The following is a 17,645-nucleotide window of genomic DNA, read 5'->3' on the forward strand; positions in this document are numbered from 1 at the left end:
AAGCACACATTAATTGCATAATTTAACATAAATGTGTTTAATTGTAATTTGTGCAATAAAAAAATTACATTTTAACTTACTGTGAACATGAAATGTATCAAGAAGTAAAAAATGTTGTTATTCATATGCATTTGATTGTGAGTTTGTTGATAGATAATAATGAATTGAACAAATGTGTTTAACAGAATACTACTGAAATGACACAAGTCACAAGTATGTGAGTTGTGTCAGAAAAAGGTATGCTTCTTTACACTGTAATGTGGTTATCTCCAATATCCAGGATTTCAGATTAAATTATAAAATGTAACTTTTATTCATGTTTCTTAAAAAAGACAGCTTATATATTGTGATGTTTTGCTGTCCTCACTTTTAATTAGGGGTTTCCTATTTTTTTAACTTGCTCTCCTTTAAGCTGTAATACTAACGGAATTTAATGATTATTAGTTGGTGGTTTACTTAAGCTAAAAATAAGTGACTAATGGCTAATTTAAGTAATGTGGCATTGCAATAGCTAGTGACACGGTCGTGTCCAAAGTTGGTAAATCAGTTAATGTGGTATAGCAAAAGTAGAATAATTATAACACAAGACAAGTGAATCAAGGGTTCCAAGGGAATTGAGTTGCAGTCGCCAGTAAATAGCAATATTTTTTAAGTAAACCGCTTAAGGTAAAGCAAGTTCTAAGTAATTTCAAAGAATCATGGTTTTCACAAACACAGTGATACAATAAAGTTACAATCGACAGTGATAATTGCAGACAAGATGGTAATCGCTCAGAGCACAACAGACTTTAAGCAATACAAAAAGTAATAACAGTTGCTCTCTGAACATTATAAGTGCAATATAAGTAGTGAATCTCCTTTAGCAAACACAAGTATATAACTTATTTATATTTAAAGCTGATTTATCAACATCCAACACAAAATTTCAAAGTGGAACATTGTGTTTCCTTAATAGCTACAAAGTAGCAGTACAATCTAATGAGCAAACCAGCTATCTAACAGTTACTTTTGTTGCAAAGATATTCTTATATAATGCTTTAATACAGGCTTTAATCTAACAAGCCTATTATAGTTTTAAAGCAATATCTATGTGCATATATATATTGCAAATTAACAACATTTCAAGTACAACAGAAGTCCATAATAGCAGCGCATTTTCCCTGTCATGAAATTTAATGATAATACTATATCAATTCATGATTAGGTGATATCCTATGAACTCATTTTTATACCAGCTCCTTATAGAGCATTTACTTATATGGTATGCTTATACAACTAGAAGTTATTGTAATATATCAATAACAAATTGTGCGCAAACATTATACCATATGAGTACTCAGACTTGAGTTTATTATCAAAATTACTACTAATTTCTATAACCACATCAGCCACATTACTACCTGTTTGTCACTTCCTAATTTAAATATCATATCAGGACTACAAGCAAGATACAGGAATTCCAAACCTGTTAATAACATATGAAGCTAACACATTGTATATTTCAAACAAGCCACATATATGGCAAGTAATTATTTAGAAAATACAATTAGTAGTTACTAGACTTCATATATTATACCTTATAGTTCCTACTACTGTAACCAACTCAAGACAAAAAGGATAATGTACGTCAACTTAAAGGAGAAGTGTTTTTAATTAAAAGTGAGGACAGCAAAACATCACAATATATAAGCTGTCTTTTTTAAGAAACATGAATAAAAGTTACATTTTATAATTTAATCTGAAATCCTGGATATTGGAGATAAGCACATTACAGTGTAAAGAAGCATACCTTTTTCTGACACAACTCACATACTTGTGACTTGTGTCATTTCAGTAGTAATTTGTACCCCATGCTTAACCACTGCTCCTATAGGCCACCCATTTATTTGTGCAATAATCTGACAAGGTACCTAAGGAGAAAAGAAGTTCCCAAATAAAGGAATAATACAGTTTGGATTTGTTCCTAATTCTTTGATTACATGTGTTTAACAGAATCACTATGGAGGATTGGATGGAGGACACTACACAGCTTACTGTAAGAATGCTATTAGACAAAAGTGGTTTAAATTTGATGATCATGAAGTATCAGACATTTCAGCCTCAACTGTGAAATCATCTGCAGCTTATATCCTTTTTTATACTTCTATGGATCTCCGAGCCACAGAGTGTTCTACATAAATAACTTTCTATCAAATTCTAGATGCGGGAATAATGTTGAAAAAGTGCAGGATGATCACTGTTACAGAAGTCGGTGAAACAAGAAATATATATTTCTGATCATAGATGATATCTATTACATCATTTGAAACAAATCGTATAAATATCTATAGTGTACACTTCACACTTTAACCCTTGTCAAGTTAAATCAGCTTATCAAGTAGTAATAAATATCTTAAAATGCCCTTATTAAACCCTTATGTAAAATGTATTTTCTTCTTGTTATGCAAGTGCTCTCTTCTTCCCCTTTCTTACAATTCTGCTCTGCTGTGAACCAGAACTGATCTACACAAATTTAGAATGTATTATAAATCAATGGCTGCAAAATTGCACTTCACTACCATGTATAATGTATACATATATACAGTTTTTCTTTGCTATGTATTCTATTTGCACAAAGATACATTTTAGCCTCTTTAGTAAGCTATTTTTGAGGCCTCATGTTCAGACTCAGTAGGCTAGGATAATGCCTATAAGTAAAGACAGATGTATGCAGGTAAAAAGAAAATGATGCACTCCTTCCTATAAAATATACATTTTCTTTCCTGCTTTTGTTTTCCTGACTATTGTAAAATAAAAACTTTTAATTTCCAAATTCACCAGTGTTGCAATTTTTTTTTCTGTTATTCAATTATCTGTGCTTGTAAAATTTTACTTATGTGTGGATTTATATATTTTAATGTGTTTTAGAATTCTGCAAACGAATAGGCACTGGTGCCCAGTAAAATGCCTTTCAATTTTGTTAGTGGCGGCTGGTGAAATGTGAGAAGGTTTGAGCCACCAGTGCTGGTCCCCTACACTTGTGACATTAATCCACATAGCAGCTTGTCTTTTTCACTTGGCTGCATTGGACATTCTGCAGTCAAGTTAGCACTCTTGTCTCTGTTCCTTCTCTTCCGTTACTTGCATGCAGTTCCGTGACAGTGAAAAGCAGCATGTCAAGAGTTAATGATGGCACCAGGCCTGAGAGCCAATCTATTATGTATGGCAATCAAGGGGTAAGATCACAGCGGCATTTATGTTTCTTGCACACGATTAAGTCAAATCTACATGGTTTTTACAGATAAATCATTGCTGTGTGTCTGTTTTATGCTGTCAATGTGATAAAAATGGAGATGGCCTGCAGCTCTAGACACGAGGGAGATGTTGGTAAGAAGCAAGGGACTCCTGTGTATCACAGGGACAGTATCCACCACAAGTGCACACAAAACTCAAATGATGTTTCACTAGGTAGCAAGTGATGTCAGCTTGGGGAATTTTACATTATTTTTTTTATTATTTACTAGCCCTCCAATATAAGCATCAAAATGAGACAAGTAACCCTCTTTTTGTTCAAGGGACACATATGGTCACCATGACAATATCAATCACCTGATCGATTCATAAGCTGATGGGACAAAATAATGGGGTTTGAGGTAGCTGCTCTTTTGCTCTTGAAATTATACAGAGGGAGATCCTTTACTTGAAAGAGGCAATATTCCTCTTTTAATGGGTATTGTCAGAATGATGGCAAATACGCTGAAGCATCTAACCATATAAATATGTAATTCAAATATGTCTTTTATTGCCCATTGGTAATTCAGTGGTTGTCATGGTAATAATAGCCACCTGGTAGGAACCACTAGCTCCATTTTATTTTTGTTCCTAATGTCAGAGCTCCAAGATCTGTTATTTTAAGTAAATACACTTTCTGTGGTATTCTAATAAACTGACAAAGTGCGAGTGTATGCAAACATTGTTATTATTGACTTGAATGCTTTTCTTTTTTTCTTGTACACTATAATGACCAAAAAAACTAGAAGTATTTTCTAAAACAACAGGATCTGCTTAAAAAATAAATACAATTTCTGCATATTACCCAAAGAAAAAGTGCTGGCATTTATGCCATGGTCCATAAGTGCATTGATATAAAAGTAAATAAAATGTTTCTGAGATGTATTTATTTCCTCTACATAGCAAATGAAAGTGCTTATTGAAAATATGTAATTTCCCTTAAATGCCCCTTTGTATAAAAAACAATACAAGTTAATCTGTTTGAAAGCATTACTTTTATAAGCAGTATTGCCTTTTATCTCAGGAAGAGGTCTTCCTTGGCATACAGAATAGCTGGCTAGTGTAAAACAGTAAGTAAGCTGAAGACGTTTGTACTGTTGCTTCTGAAATAATGTAGCACCTTGTGTCATTAAAAGCGTTCCACTGTTTAGTCTTAGGATGTTTACAGTACGCTGTATAATGGCCGTCATCCATGTCTCCAGAATGGTTCTGCAATAAAATCAGATGCTATTTAATGCATGTTCTTTAGATGAATCATTGATACAAGGAAAATCCACACAACCACACTACTAGTTTTATGTTCATTTTGTATTCTTTTAATTAGAAAAAGGAAATTTTGATACATTTAAACTGATTTTCAAGTAAAAAAGTACTAACTTACCACCACTGCATACAGGTCATATTTTTGATGCTTTACATGAAATGGAGAAATAAATGCAGACAGGTCTAAATTCTTCAATGGGAAATTGACATAGGTATTTATCTTTCTTTTTAGTTGATCTTTATATTCAAACCTACAAGAAGAAAAATATAATCGATTGCTTGCCATTCCTTAATATACGCATTTTTAAATAGTAGTGTAGAAGCAATCAAGTCATCACTCGTATTTCAGTCACTTTATACTATTTCCTATGTAATTGTCATTCCTTCTTTAACATGAGAAGTTACACACATTTCTTATATATAAGTGGGGAGTGAATAGCCAATATTTAGCACTATACAAAGTAATCAGGAATTAAGCTATTGTTTTTATTACAAACACTGAAAATTTAACTTAAAGGTCTCTCATAAGTGTATCTTTTTACAGAAGTAAAAAGTTTGGATGACAAATAATTTATAGGAGTATTCTAATCCAAGGATAGTTGGGGTTTTTTAAGGAATCTATGGATAAAAAGCTGGAGGCTTATTTAAAAAAGATGTATGTCAATCAGGGTTTACAATGGCAACCTACAGCAAGTATTGCCACGGTTGCGGGGGCAGCATCTTATTGGTGCGATGCCCTGTCTGATCTGATTTCAGAAGAGACTACAGTAGAGGAGATCCAAGACAGGTTTAAGGCTCTTAAACTAGCCAATACCTTTATCTGTGATGCCAACATGCAGGTAATTAGACTGGGAGCTTAGATTTCTAGCTTCACTGTTTTAGCTCGCAGAGCTCTGTGGTTAAAATCTTGGTCAGCTGATATTTCTTCAAAGGCCAAGCTTTTGGCTTTACCTTATAAGGGCAAAACTTTGTTTGGACCTGGTCTGGCGGAGATCATTTCAGAGATTACGGGTGGAAAGTGATCTTTCCTACCTCAGGACAAGAAGAATAGACCTAAGGGTTGCCAGTCTTCTAATTTTCGTTCCTTTCGAAAATTAGAAAGGAACGAAATTCCACTTGGAAGTCCAGCCAGCCCTGGAATAAGGGAAAACCTTACAAAAAGCCTTCCGCTGACTCTAAATCAGCATGAAGGTTCTGCCCCGATCCAATTTTGGATCAGGTGGGGGGCAGACTTTCTCATTTTCAACAGGCTTGGATACGCGATGTCCCAGATCCATGGGCTGTGGACATAGTATCCCAGGGTTACAAGATAGGATTCAAGTCTCGCCCTCCAAGGGGCATTACTCCTGTCAAGACTATCCTCAAACCAGGTAAAGAGGGAGGCCTTCTTAAGTTGCGTAAAGGACCTATACTTCCTGGGAGTTATTGTTCCAGTCCCTCTGTTCCAGTCCAGTCTTTCAAGATGGAAACTATTCGTTCCATTATTCCATTGGTGCAGGAACTCAATTCATGACGACCATAGACCTGAAGGACACGTACTTACACATTCCCATTCACAGGGATCATTACCAGTTTCTAAGGTTTGCCTTTCTGGACAAGCATTTCCAGTTTATTGCTCTTCTATTTGGTTTTGCCACAGCTCCCAGAGTATTCTCAAAGGTCTGGGAGCTCTATTGACAGTGATCAGATCTCAGGTAATTGCAGTGGCGCCTTATTTAGACGACATCTTGGTTCTGGTGTCATTTTTTCATCTAGCAAAATCTCATTCAGAGATGTTGTCTTTTCTTTGTTCCCAAGGGTGGAAAGAGTTTTCTAGTTCCATCTACAAGAGTGACTTTCCTAGGAACAATCAAAGATTCTCTGACAATGAAGATTTTCCTGATGGACGTCAGAAAATCCAAACTTCTGGCTACTTGTCTTCACCTCCAGTCTCCCTTTCGTCCATTAGTGGCTCAGTGCATGGAGGTGATTGGTCTGATGGTAGCTTCCATGGACATCATTCCTTTTGCTCGATTCCATCTGCGACCATTACAACTGTGCATGCTTCGTCAATGGAACGGAAGCAATTCAGATTTATCGCAGAGGATAAATCTGGACCCCTTAACAAGAGACTCTCTCTCGTGGTGGATTTCTCAGGAAAATCTGGCTCGGGGAACTTGCTTCCTGAGACCTTCAAGGATGATCGTGACTATGGACGCCAGCCTATCAGGCTGGGGAGCTGTTTGGGGTTCTCTGAAGACTCAGGGCCTGTGCTCTCGGGAAGAGTCCTCTCTTCCCATAAACATCTTGGAGTTTAGAGCCATCTTCAATGCCTTGACAGCTTGGCCTCAGTTATCTTTAGTCTGATTTATCAGATTTCAGTCGGACAACATCACCTCAGAGGCTTACATCAACCAACAGGGAGGAACTCAGAGTTACTTGACCATGAAGGAGGTGACTCGCATTCTGCAGTGGGCGGAAGCTCACAATTGTCATCCACATTCCAGGAGTGGACAATTGGGAGGCAGATTTTCTGAGCAGATAGACCTTTCATCCCGGGGAGTGGGCTCTCCATCCGGAAGTGTTCTCCAGAATAACCCTCTTGTGGTGGGTTCCGGTGTTGGATCTGATGATGCCTCGTCAGAACGCCAAGCTTCCAAGGTACAGTTGAAGGTCAAGAGATCCTCAGGCCGTCCTGATAGATGCCCTGGCGGTTCCATGGGATTTCGGTCTAGTTTACCTATTTCCTCCGTTTGCTCTCCTTCCACGAGTCATTGCTTGTAACATTCATAGCAACATAAGCTCCTTAATAAAATAGTGAACCACAACTGCTGAAGGCTAGAAAACAGCTTAGTAGTTTGTGAGATTTTGTATTAAGTATAGATATGTTTGTAGCATTATATTCCTTTAACTCTATCAGAAGTCTAGAGCCAAACTATGAGTAATGCAGTTAATAAGGAGCAGGGTGTACTTAACTCAGTATACATGATCTGTAAGCCATATTTGCAAGCAACAGAATAAGATGGAAATAATATATTCCTTATCCCAGTTATTCTGTAGAATCCTCTTTTCACACTGCAGCTAGAGAAAGGCTGGTTCAATTCTAGGAGGGGGAGACAGGTGTGCAGAGACAGGAAAGCTTGATTGAAGGCAGACACAGAGGCTTAGAGAGCTGACAGGTAAGTTTTAGGATTACATTTTAAAGCTGAATCCAGGTAAGGGATTTGAGATGAGCCAAAGTGGCTAAAATTGTATTTTGTTTGCTGGTAGTTAGAGATAAGCTGTGAATACAGCATGAGAGCTTAATCAAACAAATTGAACAAGCAGTGTTTGCTAAAAAGGGATTTAAAGGTAAATGACATCACAGCTAGAGGTGTTACCAATAAGTTAAGGTGGAGAGGTTAGATGTAGCAATAGTTGTGACATTGCTCGTATCAAGCAGGAGAGAGCGTCTGTTATTCTAATAGCTCCTGCCTGGCCTCACAGGATCTGGTTTGCAGATCTGGTGAAGATGTCATCTCTTCCACCTTGGAGGTTACCTCTGAGGAAGGAATTCAGGGTCTATTCCTCCATTTGAATCTAGATTCTCTGAAGCTGACTGTTTAGAGATTGAATGCCTAGTTCTGTCTAGATGTGAGTTTTCGGAAGCAGTCATTGATACTATGCTTCAGGCTTGTAAACCTGTTACTCGCAGGACTTACCATAAGGTATGGCATAAATATCTTTTTTGGTGCAAAGCTAAAGGTTTCTCCTGGAGTTGGGTGAGGATTCCCCGAATTTTATTGTTTTTTCAGGAAGGCCTGGAGAATGGTTTGTCAGTCAGTACTCTGAAGGGTCAGATTTCTGCTCTGTCTATTCTTTTGCACAAACATCTGGCAGATTCTCCAGATGTTCAAGCTTTTGTTCAGACCCTGGTCAGAATCAGGCCTGTGTTTAAACCTGTTGCTCCTCCTTTGAGCCTTAACCTAGTTCTTAAAGTTCTGCAGCAGGCTCCGTTTGAGCCGATGCATGTTGTTGATATAAAATTGTTATCTTGGAAAGTTTTGTTTCTCCTTGCTATTTCTTCTACTCGCAGAGTTTCTGAGCTTTGAGCTCTGCAGTGTGATTCCCATACCTTATTTTTCATGCAGATAAGGCGGTCCTTTGTAATAAATTGGGTTTCTCCCTAAGGTAGTGTCGGATCGAAACATTAATCAGGAAATTGTGGTTCCTTCTTTTTGTTCTAATCCTTTCTCTCATAAGGAACGTCTACTGCATAACTTGGATGTTGTGCGTGCTCTAAAATTTTACTTACAAGCTAATAAAAAGATTTATTTTGCAAGATGTACCAAGTCCACAGATTCATCCTAACTTGTGGGATATTGTCCTTCCTGACAGGAAGTAGCAAAGAGAGCACCACAGCAGAGCTGTCTATATAGCTCCCCCCTTAACTCCACCACCCAGTCATTCTCTTTGCTGACTCTAAGCAGGAAGGGTAAAGAGAAGAGGTGTCAAACTGTTTTATTTTATCTTCAATCAAGTGTTTGTTATTTTTAAATGGTACCGGTGTTGTACTATTTACTCTCAGGCAGGACATAGATGAAGATTTCTGCCTGGAGGATGATGATCTTAGCATTTGTAACTAAGGTCCACTGCTGTTCTCACATGAGCTGAGGAGTACAGGAAAACTTCAGTGTGAGGAACAGTTTCTTGCTATACAGCAATGAGGTATGTTCAGTCATATTTCTTTCATGTAATTAGCAAGAGTCCATGAGCTAGTGACGTATAGGATATACATTCCTACCAGGAGGGGCAAAGTTTCCCAAACCTCAAAATGCCTATAAATACACCCCTCACCACACCCACAATTCAGTTTTACAAACTTTGCCTCCCGTGGAGGTGGTGAAGTAAGTTTGTGCTAGATTCTACGTTCATATGCGCTTCGCAGCAGGCTGGAGCCCGGTTTTCCTCTCAGAGTGCAGTGAATGTCAGAGGGATGTGAAGAGAGTATTGCCTATTGGAATTCAATGGTCTCCTTCTACGGGATCTATTTCATAGGTTCTCTGTTATCGGTCGTAGAGATTCATCTCTTACCTCCCTTTTCAGATCGACGATATACTCTTATATACCATTACCTCTACTGATTCTCGTTTCAGTACTGGTTTGGCTATCTACTATATGTAGATGAGTGTCCTGGGGTAAGTTTGGCGTCTTGGTTAAAGTCTTTGATTCATCATGCTTATGTAGAGTCGGGTAAATCCCCGCCTCAAAGAATTACGGCTCATTCTACTAGGTCAGTTTCTACTTCCTGGGCGTTTAGGAATGAAGCTTCTGTTGATCAGATTTGCAAAGCAGCAACTTGGTCTTCTTTGCATACTTTTACTAAATTCTACCATTTTGATGTGTTTTCTTCTTCTGAAGCAGTTTTTGGTAGAAAAGTACTTCAGGCAGCTGTTTCAGTTTGATTATTCTGCTTATAATTTCAGTTTTTTTCATTATTGAGATTAAAACTTTTGTTTTGGGTTGTGGATTATTATTATTTTTCAGCGGAATTGGCTGTCTTTATTTTATCCCTCCCTCTCTGGTGACTCTTGCGTGGAAGTTCCACATCTTGGGTATTTATTATCCCATACGTCACTAGCTCATGGACTCTTGCTAATTACATGAAAGAAAACATAATTTATGTAAGAACTTACCTGATAAATTAATTTCTTTCATATTAGCAAGAGTCCATGAGGCACACCCTTTTTTGTGGTGGTTATGATTTTTTTGTATAAAGCACAATTATTCCAATTCCTTATTTTGATGCTTTCGCTCCTTTCTTGTCACCCCACTGCTTGGCTATTCGTTAAACTGAATTGTGGGTGTGGTGAGGGGTGTATTTATAGGCATTTTGAGGTTTGGGAAACTTTGCCCCTCCTGGTAGGAATGTATATCCCATACGTCACTAGCTCATGGACTCTTGCTAATATGAAAGAAATGAATTTATCAGGTAAGCTCTTACATAAATTATGTTTTTCTGCAGAGACTGTGTTAACTCAGAAAGGCTGACAGTGTCCCCATTAGGGGAAGGGGAAGCAGTAATCCTTGTGTTATCAGAGGTTTTTACTAGCTTGCATAAAGGGTTCATTTTTTGTGGGCACTCAGTTTGTTATGTGAATTTGGGACAAACGTTTTTTTGTCTGGGAGTAACGTTTTCTGTTTTATGGGACATTTGCTTGAGGGTTCTTTGGGGTTGTTTATAACCCACATGGCTTTCAGGCAGGGTTTGTTAGTTTTGTGTAGGCCCCAGCAACATCGAGTGAGGTGGACGGGCCTACATTTACAAGCAGCAAGCAACTTCTCCTGAGGTCCTGATAGTCTTCTGAGGGACTAATTGAAGCTTTAAACCCCATATTATAGCTTCCTAAGGGCAGGTAGGGCCACAGCAGAGCTGTGGCAAGGTGCTTTAGGGGTTTTTAACCGGTTTTAGACAATTATCAATCCGTTTTTTTCATTTGGGGGTCTATTGCTTTTTTACTTGTGGTGCAATCCTTCTAAAGCTTAGTGGGTACACTGTTAAAATTTCGGAATTTTTGAAGCAATTTTAACCTGTTTTGCAGTTTGTGTTTTTTCTCTTAAAGGTACAGTACCGTTTTTGCAAATTGTGTTTTTTTCATTAAATAAAGGGTTTTCCAAGCTTGCTTGCTTCATTACTAGTCTGTTAAACATGTCTGACACTGAGGAAACTCATTGTTCAATTTGTTTAGAAGCCATTGTGGAACCCCCTCTAAGAATGTGTCCCAATTGTACTGATATGTCTATAAATTGCAAACAGCATATTTTGACTTATAAGAATTTGGCATTAAATGATTCTCAGACAGAAGGAAATCAGGTTTCGCTATCTAGTTCTCCCCAAGTGTCACAACCAGTTACGCCCGCACAAGCGACGCCAAGTACTTCTAGTGCGTCTAATTCTTTCACCTTGCAAGATATGGCTTCAGTTATGAATACTACGCTCACAGAGGTTTTATCTAAACTGCCAGGGTTGCAAAGGAAGCGCAGTAGCTCTGGGTTAAGAACAAATGCTGAGCCTTCTGACGCTTTAGTAGCCGTATCCGATATTCCCTCACAATGTTCTGAGGTAGGGATGAGGGATTTGCTGTCTGAGGGAGAGATTTCTGATTCAGGAAAGATGTTCCCTCAGACAGATTCAGATATGACAGCATTTAAATTTAAGCTAGAGCACCTCCGTTTATTGCTCAGGGAGGTTTTAGCTACTCTGGATGATTGTGACCCTATTGTCGTTCCAGAGAAATTGTGCAAAATGGACAAATATTTATAGGATCCTGTTTACACTGATGTTTTTCCGGTCCCTAAGAGGATTTCGGACATTGTTACTAAGGAGTGGGATAGACCAGGTATTCCGTTCGCTCCCCCTCCTGTTTTTAAGAAAATTTTCCCCATTTCTGACACCATAAAGGACTCATGGCAGACGGTCCCTAAGGTGGAGGGAGCTATTTCTACTCTGACTAAGCGTACAAATATACCTATTGAAGACAGTTGTGCTTTCATTGATCCTATGGATAAAAAGTTAGAGGGTCTCCTAAAGAAAATTTTTGTTCATCAGGGTTTTCTTCTTCAACCTATAGCGTGCATTGTTCCAGTAACCACTGCAGCTGCCTAACCAGGCTTGGAACAAGGGTAAACAGGCCAAAAAGCCTGCTGCTGCCACTAAGACAGCATGAAGGGGTAGCCCCTGATCCGGGACCGGATCCAGTAGGGGGCAGACTTTCTCTCTTTGCTCAGACCTAGGCAAGAGACGTTCAGGACTCCTGGGCCATAGAAATTGTAACCCAGGGGTATCTCCTAGATTTCAAAGATTCTCCTTCAAGGGGGAGGTTCCATCTTTCTCAATTGTCTGTAAACCAGACAAAAAGAGAGGCGTTCTTACGCTGTGTAGAAGACCTTTTTACCATGGGAGTGATCTGCCCAGTTCCGAACACAGAACAGGGGCAAGGTTTCTACTCCAATCTGTTTGTGGTTCCCAAAAAAGAGGGAACCTTCAGATCAATTCTAGATCTCAAGATCCTAAACCAATTCCTAAGAGTTCCATCCTTCAAGATGGAGACCATTCGGACTATTTTACCAATGATGCAGGAGGGTCAATATATGACTACTGTGTATCTAAAGGATGCGTATCTACACATTCCTATCCACAAAGATCATCACCAGTTCCTCAGGTTTGCCTTTCTGGACAGGCATTACCAGTTTGTGGCTCTTCCCTTCGGGTTGGCCACGGCACCAAGAATCTTCACAAAGGTGCTAGGGTCCCTTCTGGCGGTCCTACGGCCGAGGGGCATAGCAGTGGCGCCTTATCTAGACATCTTAATTCAAGCGTCGACTTTCCAACTTGCCAAGTCTCACACAGACTTAGTGTTGGCCTTTCTAAGATCTCATGCGTGGAAGGTGAACGTGAAAAAGAGTTCTCTTATTCCTCTCACAAGAGTTCCATTTCTGGGAACTCTGATAGATTCGGTGGACATGAAAATATTTCACGGAGGTCAGGAAATCAAAGATTTTAACCACCTGCCGAGCTCTTCATTCCATTCCTCGGCCGTCAGTGGCTCAGTGTATTGAGGTAATCGGACTTATGGTAGCGGCAATGGACATAGTTCCGTTTGCTCGCTTGCATCTCAGACCACTGCAACTATGCATGCTCAAACAGTAGAATGGGGATTATGCATATTTATCTCCTCAGATAAATCTGGATCAAGATACCAGAGACTCTCTTCTTTGGTGGTTGTCACAGGATCACCTGTCCAGGGGAATGTGTTTCCGCAGGCCAGCGTGGGTTATTGTGACGACGGACGCCAGCCTACTGGGCTGGGGTGCAGTCTGGAATTCCCTGAAAGCACAGGGTTTGTGGACTCAGGAGGAGGCCCTCCTACCGATAAATATTCTGGAATTAAAAGCGATATTCAATGCTCTTCAGGCGTGGCCTCAGCTGGCTTCGGCAGGATTCATCAGGTTTCAGTCTGACAACATCATGACTGTAGCTTATATCAATCATCAGGGGGGAACAAGGAGTTCCTTGGCGATGATAGAAATTTCCAGGATAATCTGATGGGCAGAGACACACTCTTGCCATCTATCAGCGATCTATATCCCAGGGGTGGAGAACTGGGAGGCAGATTTTCTAAGTCGTCATCCGGGGGAGTGGGAGCTCCATCCGGAGGTGTCTGCTCAACTGGTTCAGCTATGGATCTGATGGCGTCTCGTCAGAACGCCAAACTTCCTTGTTACGGATCCAGGTCAAGGAATCCTCAGGCAGTACTGATAGATGCTCTAGCAGTAACCTCGTTCAACTTGGCTTATGTGTTTCCACCATTCCCTCTCCTTCCGCGTCTGATTGCCAGAATCAAACAGGAGAGAGCTTCAGTGATTTTGATAGCACCTGCGTGGCCACGCAGGACTTGGTATGCAGACCTGGTGGACATGTCATCTCTGCCACCGTGGACTCTGCCACTGAGACAGGACCTTTTGATTCAAGGTCCATTCAAGCATCCAAATCTCATTTCTCTGCAACTGACTGCTTGGAGATTGAACGCTTGATTTTATCAAAGTGGGGTTTCTCTGAGTCGGTCATAGATACCTTGATTCAGGTTCGAAAGCCTGTCACCAGGAAGATCTATCATAAGATATGGCGTAAATATCTTTTTTGGTGTGAATCCAAAGGCTACTCATGGAGTAAGATCAGGATTCCTAGGATTTTGTCTTTTCTCCAAGAAGGATTGGAGAAAGGATTGTCCGCTAGTTCCTTAAAGGGACAGATATCTGCTTTGTCTATTCTGTTGCACAAGCGTCTGGCAGATGTCCCAGACGTCCGGGCTTTTTGTCAGGCTTTAGTTAGAATTAAGCCTGTGTTTAAACCTGTTGCTCCGCCATGGAGTCTCAATTTAGTTCTTAAAGTTCTTCAGGGGGTTCCGTTTGAACCCATGCATTCCATAGATATTAAGCTTCTATCTTGGAAAGTTCTGTTTCTAGTTGCTATCTCTTCAACTCGAACAGTTTCTGAACTATCTGCATTACAATGTGACTCGCCTTATCTTGTTTTCCATGCTGATAAGGTGGTTTTGCGTACCAAACCTGGGTTCCTCCCTAAGGTTGTTTCTAACAGGAATATCAATCAGGAAATTGCTGTTCCTTCTCTGTGTCCTAATCCTTCTTCTAAGAAGGTCCGTCTGTTGCACAACTTGGACGTGGTTCGTGCCTTGAAGTTTTATTTGCAGGCAACCAAAGATTTTCGCCAATCATCTTCTTTGTTGTCTATGCTGGAAAGCGTAGAGGTCAAAAGGCTACGGCTACCTCTCTTTCCTTTTGGCTGAAAAACATCATCCGTTTGGCTTATGAGACTACTGGACAGCAGCCTCCTGAAAGAATTACAGCTCACTCCACTAGAGCGGTGGCTTCCACATGGGCTTTTAAAAATGATGCTTCTGTTGATCAGATTTGTAAGGCTGCGACTTGGTCTTCGCTTCATACCTTTTCCAAATTTGATACTTTTGCTTCTTTGGAGGCTATTTTTGGGAGAAAGGTTTTACAAGCAGTGGTGCCTTCCGTTTAGGTTCCTGTCTTGTCCCTCCCTTCATCCGTGTCCTAAAGCTTTGGTATTGGTATCCCACAAGTTAGGATGAATCCGTGGACTCGGCACATCTTGCAAAAGAAAATAGAATTTATGCTTACCTAGTAAATATCTTTTGCGATGTACCGAGTCCACGGCCCACCCTGTCTATTCAAGACAGATAGTATTTTTTTTTATGTAAACTTCAGTCACCTCTGCACCTTATAGTTTCTCCTTTTCTTCCTTGGCCTTCGGTCGAATGACTGGGGGGTGGAGTTAAGGGGGGAGCTATATAGACAGCTCTGCTGTGGTGCTCTCTTTGCTACTTCCTGTCAGGAAAGACAATATCCCACAAGTTAGGATGAATCCGTGGACTCGGTACATTGCAAAAGAAAGAAATTTATCAGGTAAGCATAAATTCTGTTTTTCGATAATCTTCTGCCCTTTTTGTTGTTTTCTCTGGAAAACGTAAGGGTCAGAAGGCCACTTCTTCTACTCTTTCCTTCTGGTTAAGAAGTATGATTAGTTTTGCTTATGAGACTACTGGACAGCAGCCTCCTGAGAGAATTACGGCTCATTCCACTAAGGCTGTCACCTCTTCTTGGGCTTTCAAAAATTAAGCTTCTGTGGAACAGATTTGCAAGACGGCAACATGGTCTTCTTTGCATACTTTTTCCAAATTATACAAGTCTGTTACTTTTGCCTCGGCTGAGGCTTCTTTTGGGAGAAAGGTTCTTTAAGCTGTGGTGCCTTCTGGTTAGGTCCTCCTGCCTTTTTTCTTCCTCCCTATTCATTCCGTGTCCTCTAGCTTGGGTATTGGTTCCCACTAGTAATTGAAATGACGTTGTGGACTCTTAGGAAAGAAAACAAAATGTATGCTTACCTGATGAATTTCTTTCTTTCCGGACATGGAGTCCACAACCCCGCCCTCTTTTTAATTATATTTCGGCAGTTTTTTTGAGTAAACCTCAGGCACCTTATTCACCCTTGTGTTTCTTCTTTTTCCATTTCCTTCTGCTGAATGACTGCTGGTTATGGGTAAGGGAAGTTACATTTAACAGCTTTGCTGGGATGCTCTTTGCCTCCTTTAAGTCAAAATTATAGATTCTTTTTGACTTAAATGTCCCTGCACTGGGTTGCCTAGCACTCTTCAAGGACTTGAGACAGACCTTATTTCAAGGGTATCCCTGTATGAACACAGGTAAATCAGTTAGTGGCCAGGCATTATTTTCATTAATGAAATGTAAACATTAGACAACCCTGGCTAAACAAAGTTAAAATGTCATCCCGGTGATGCACCTTTAAAAGGATATGTGCGGATGTGCCAGTCAGCAGAATAAATTGTAGTCTTTGACTGTCTTATCTGTACGTATCCTTTTCTGAGTACTCCGTATGAGCATGTCCATATGTGAGTTTGCAGAAGGGAATTTCCTAAAAATGAACAAAGCAGAGCAGGTTGTGGTTTATTATAAGCCTTTATAAGGCATGTAGTATGCGTTAGATAAATCTAATTGACCCTTGAGTACCTTTTTAAGTGGAATATTATGATCTCTGGAGGCTTGTATATCCATGTTTTCATTGATGTATTTTGACTAATTTTACAGACCGAGCAGTTTCTTTTCTTTGTCCAGGTCACCATATCTTCATGGAAAAAGTATTCAAGACATTCCTACCGAATAGGAAAAATATTTTAGTGCTTAATTGATAAGGAATAATAATAATATGATCATATATTTATAAATGAACATATTGTAAATATGTTTGGTCCCTAAGACATCAGCTGTACAAATCTGTTAAGGTTTGAGTGCCTAGAGTCAGATTAATACTCTAGCAGACTCTAGACAATATATTATATAAAAGCACAGCAATTCTTTACTGACTAGACAGCTATACGCCTAAATCTACATATAAACTAGAACAATTTTACAGGGAGCGGCTGCTGGTTATGTCATCTTCCTTAAATGCATTTTTTATCTGGGCACTGGATTTGGCTTTTGATGAGGTTAAAAGGCAAGACTTTTTGAATTTTTTGCAGAAATTAAATTACTTCTGAATTTTGTCTCTGAAGCCACTAATGATGAGCTAACTGGTGGCTATGCACATATGCCTCTTGGCATTGGCTCACCAGGTGTGTTCAGTTCCCAGTAGTGCATTTCTGCTCTGGAGCTGACTTTTGCAAGGGTTAAACAAATAGTTATATGCAAGCAGTAGTGCAATAATAAAGTTCTCTTTGCTTATATGCACTTGTATGCCCTGTTAAGTATAATAAACTAGGCATATATAAACTGACTTTGCTGTGCTTTTTCTGCCATTGACTGTAGTTTGAAAGGTTGCTAAGCAAAAAATCAAACTTTAGGTTGCTTTGCTAACACAAGGTAGGGGCCCTATTATTTAAAGCTCTCTGGGCTTCTGAGATTCTATAAAAATTATGGCCAGTGTTATAAAGCCCCTGTCTTTATTCTCTAAGGGCAGTTTTTACCATGAGAACAGTGTGTCTCACAAATGGGTGTTCCATGCTTTTAAGTATGTGAAGGCAAGCATACATTACAAA

At 39.5% G+C, this 17,645-nt stretch overlaps 2 protein-coding genes across 2 annotated transcripts in view; one reads left to right on the forward strand and one right to left on the reverse strand.

Moving 5' to 3' along the window:
• USP8 (ubiquitin specific peptidase 8) overlaps window positions 1-2,816 on the forward strand; it is a 140,322-nt gene extending 137,506 nt beyond the window's left edge. Inside the window, 1 exon segment of the mRNA XM_053719328.1 lies at window positions 1,993-2,816. Within this exon segment, the coding sequence (XP_053575303.1) occupies window positions 1,993-2,178 (186 nt within the window). The 3' untranslated portion in view covers window positions 2,179-2,816.
• A 1,432-nt stretch (window positions 2,817-4,248) lies between these two features.
• Window positions 4,249-17,609, reverse strand: LOC128664508 (putative ubiquitin carboxyl-terminal hydrolase 50). The gene is made up of 4 exons (XM_053719329.1): window positions 17,574-17,609; window positions 16,621-16,763; window positions 4,652-4,784; window positions 4,249-4,479 (listed from the first exon to the last, which is right to left on the reverse strand). Exons 1-4 carry the CDS (start codon window positions 17,607-17,609, stop codon window positions 4,291-4,293), a joined length of 501 nt encoding a protein of 166 aa, XP_053575304.1. The 3' UTR covers window positions 4,249-4,290.
• Between the last annotated feature and the right edge of the window lie 36 nt (window positions 17,610-17,645).

This window comes from Bombina bombina, chromosome 6, assembly GCF_027579735.1.
Source record: "Bombina bombina isolate aBomBom1 chromosome 6, aBomBom1.pri, whole genome shotgun sequence".
NCBI lineage: Eukaryota > Metazoa > Chordata > Amphibia > Anura > Bombinatoridae > Bombina > Bombina bombina.

What these genes read in the sequence shown, in the direction of transcription:
- LOC128664508 (XM_053719329.1), bottom strand. Translation starts at nt 17,609, where the DNA reads ATGGAACACCCATTTGTGAGACACACTGTTCTCATG. An exon ending in TGAGACACACTGTTCTCATG is followed by an intron (nt 16,764 to 17,573) that starts GTAAAAACTGCC and finishes CCTATTCGGTAG; the next exon opens with GAATGTCTTGAATACTTTTT. An exon ending in ATGACCTGTATGCAGTGGTG is followed by an intron (nt 4,480 to 4,651) that starts GTAAGTTAGTAC and finishes ATTTTATTGCAG; the next exon opens with AACCATTCTGGAGACATGGA.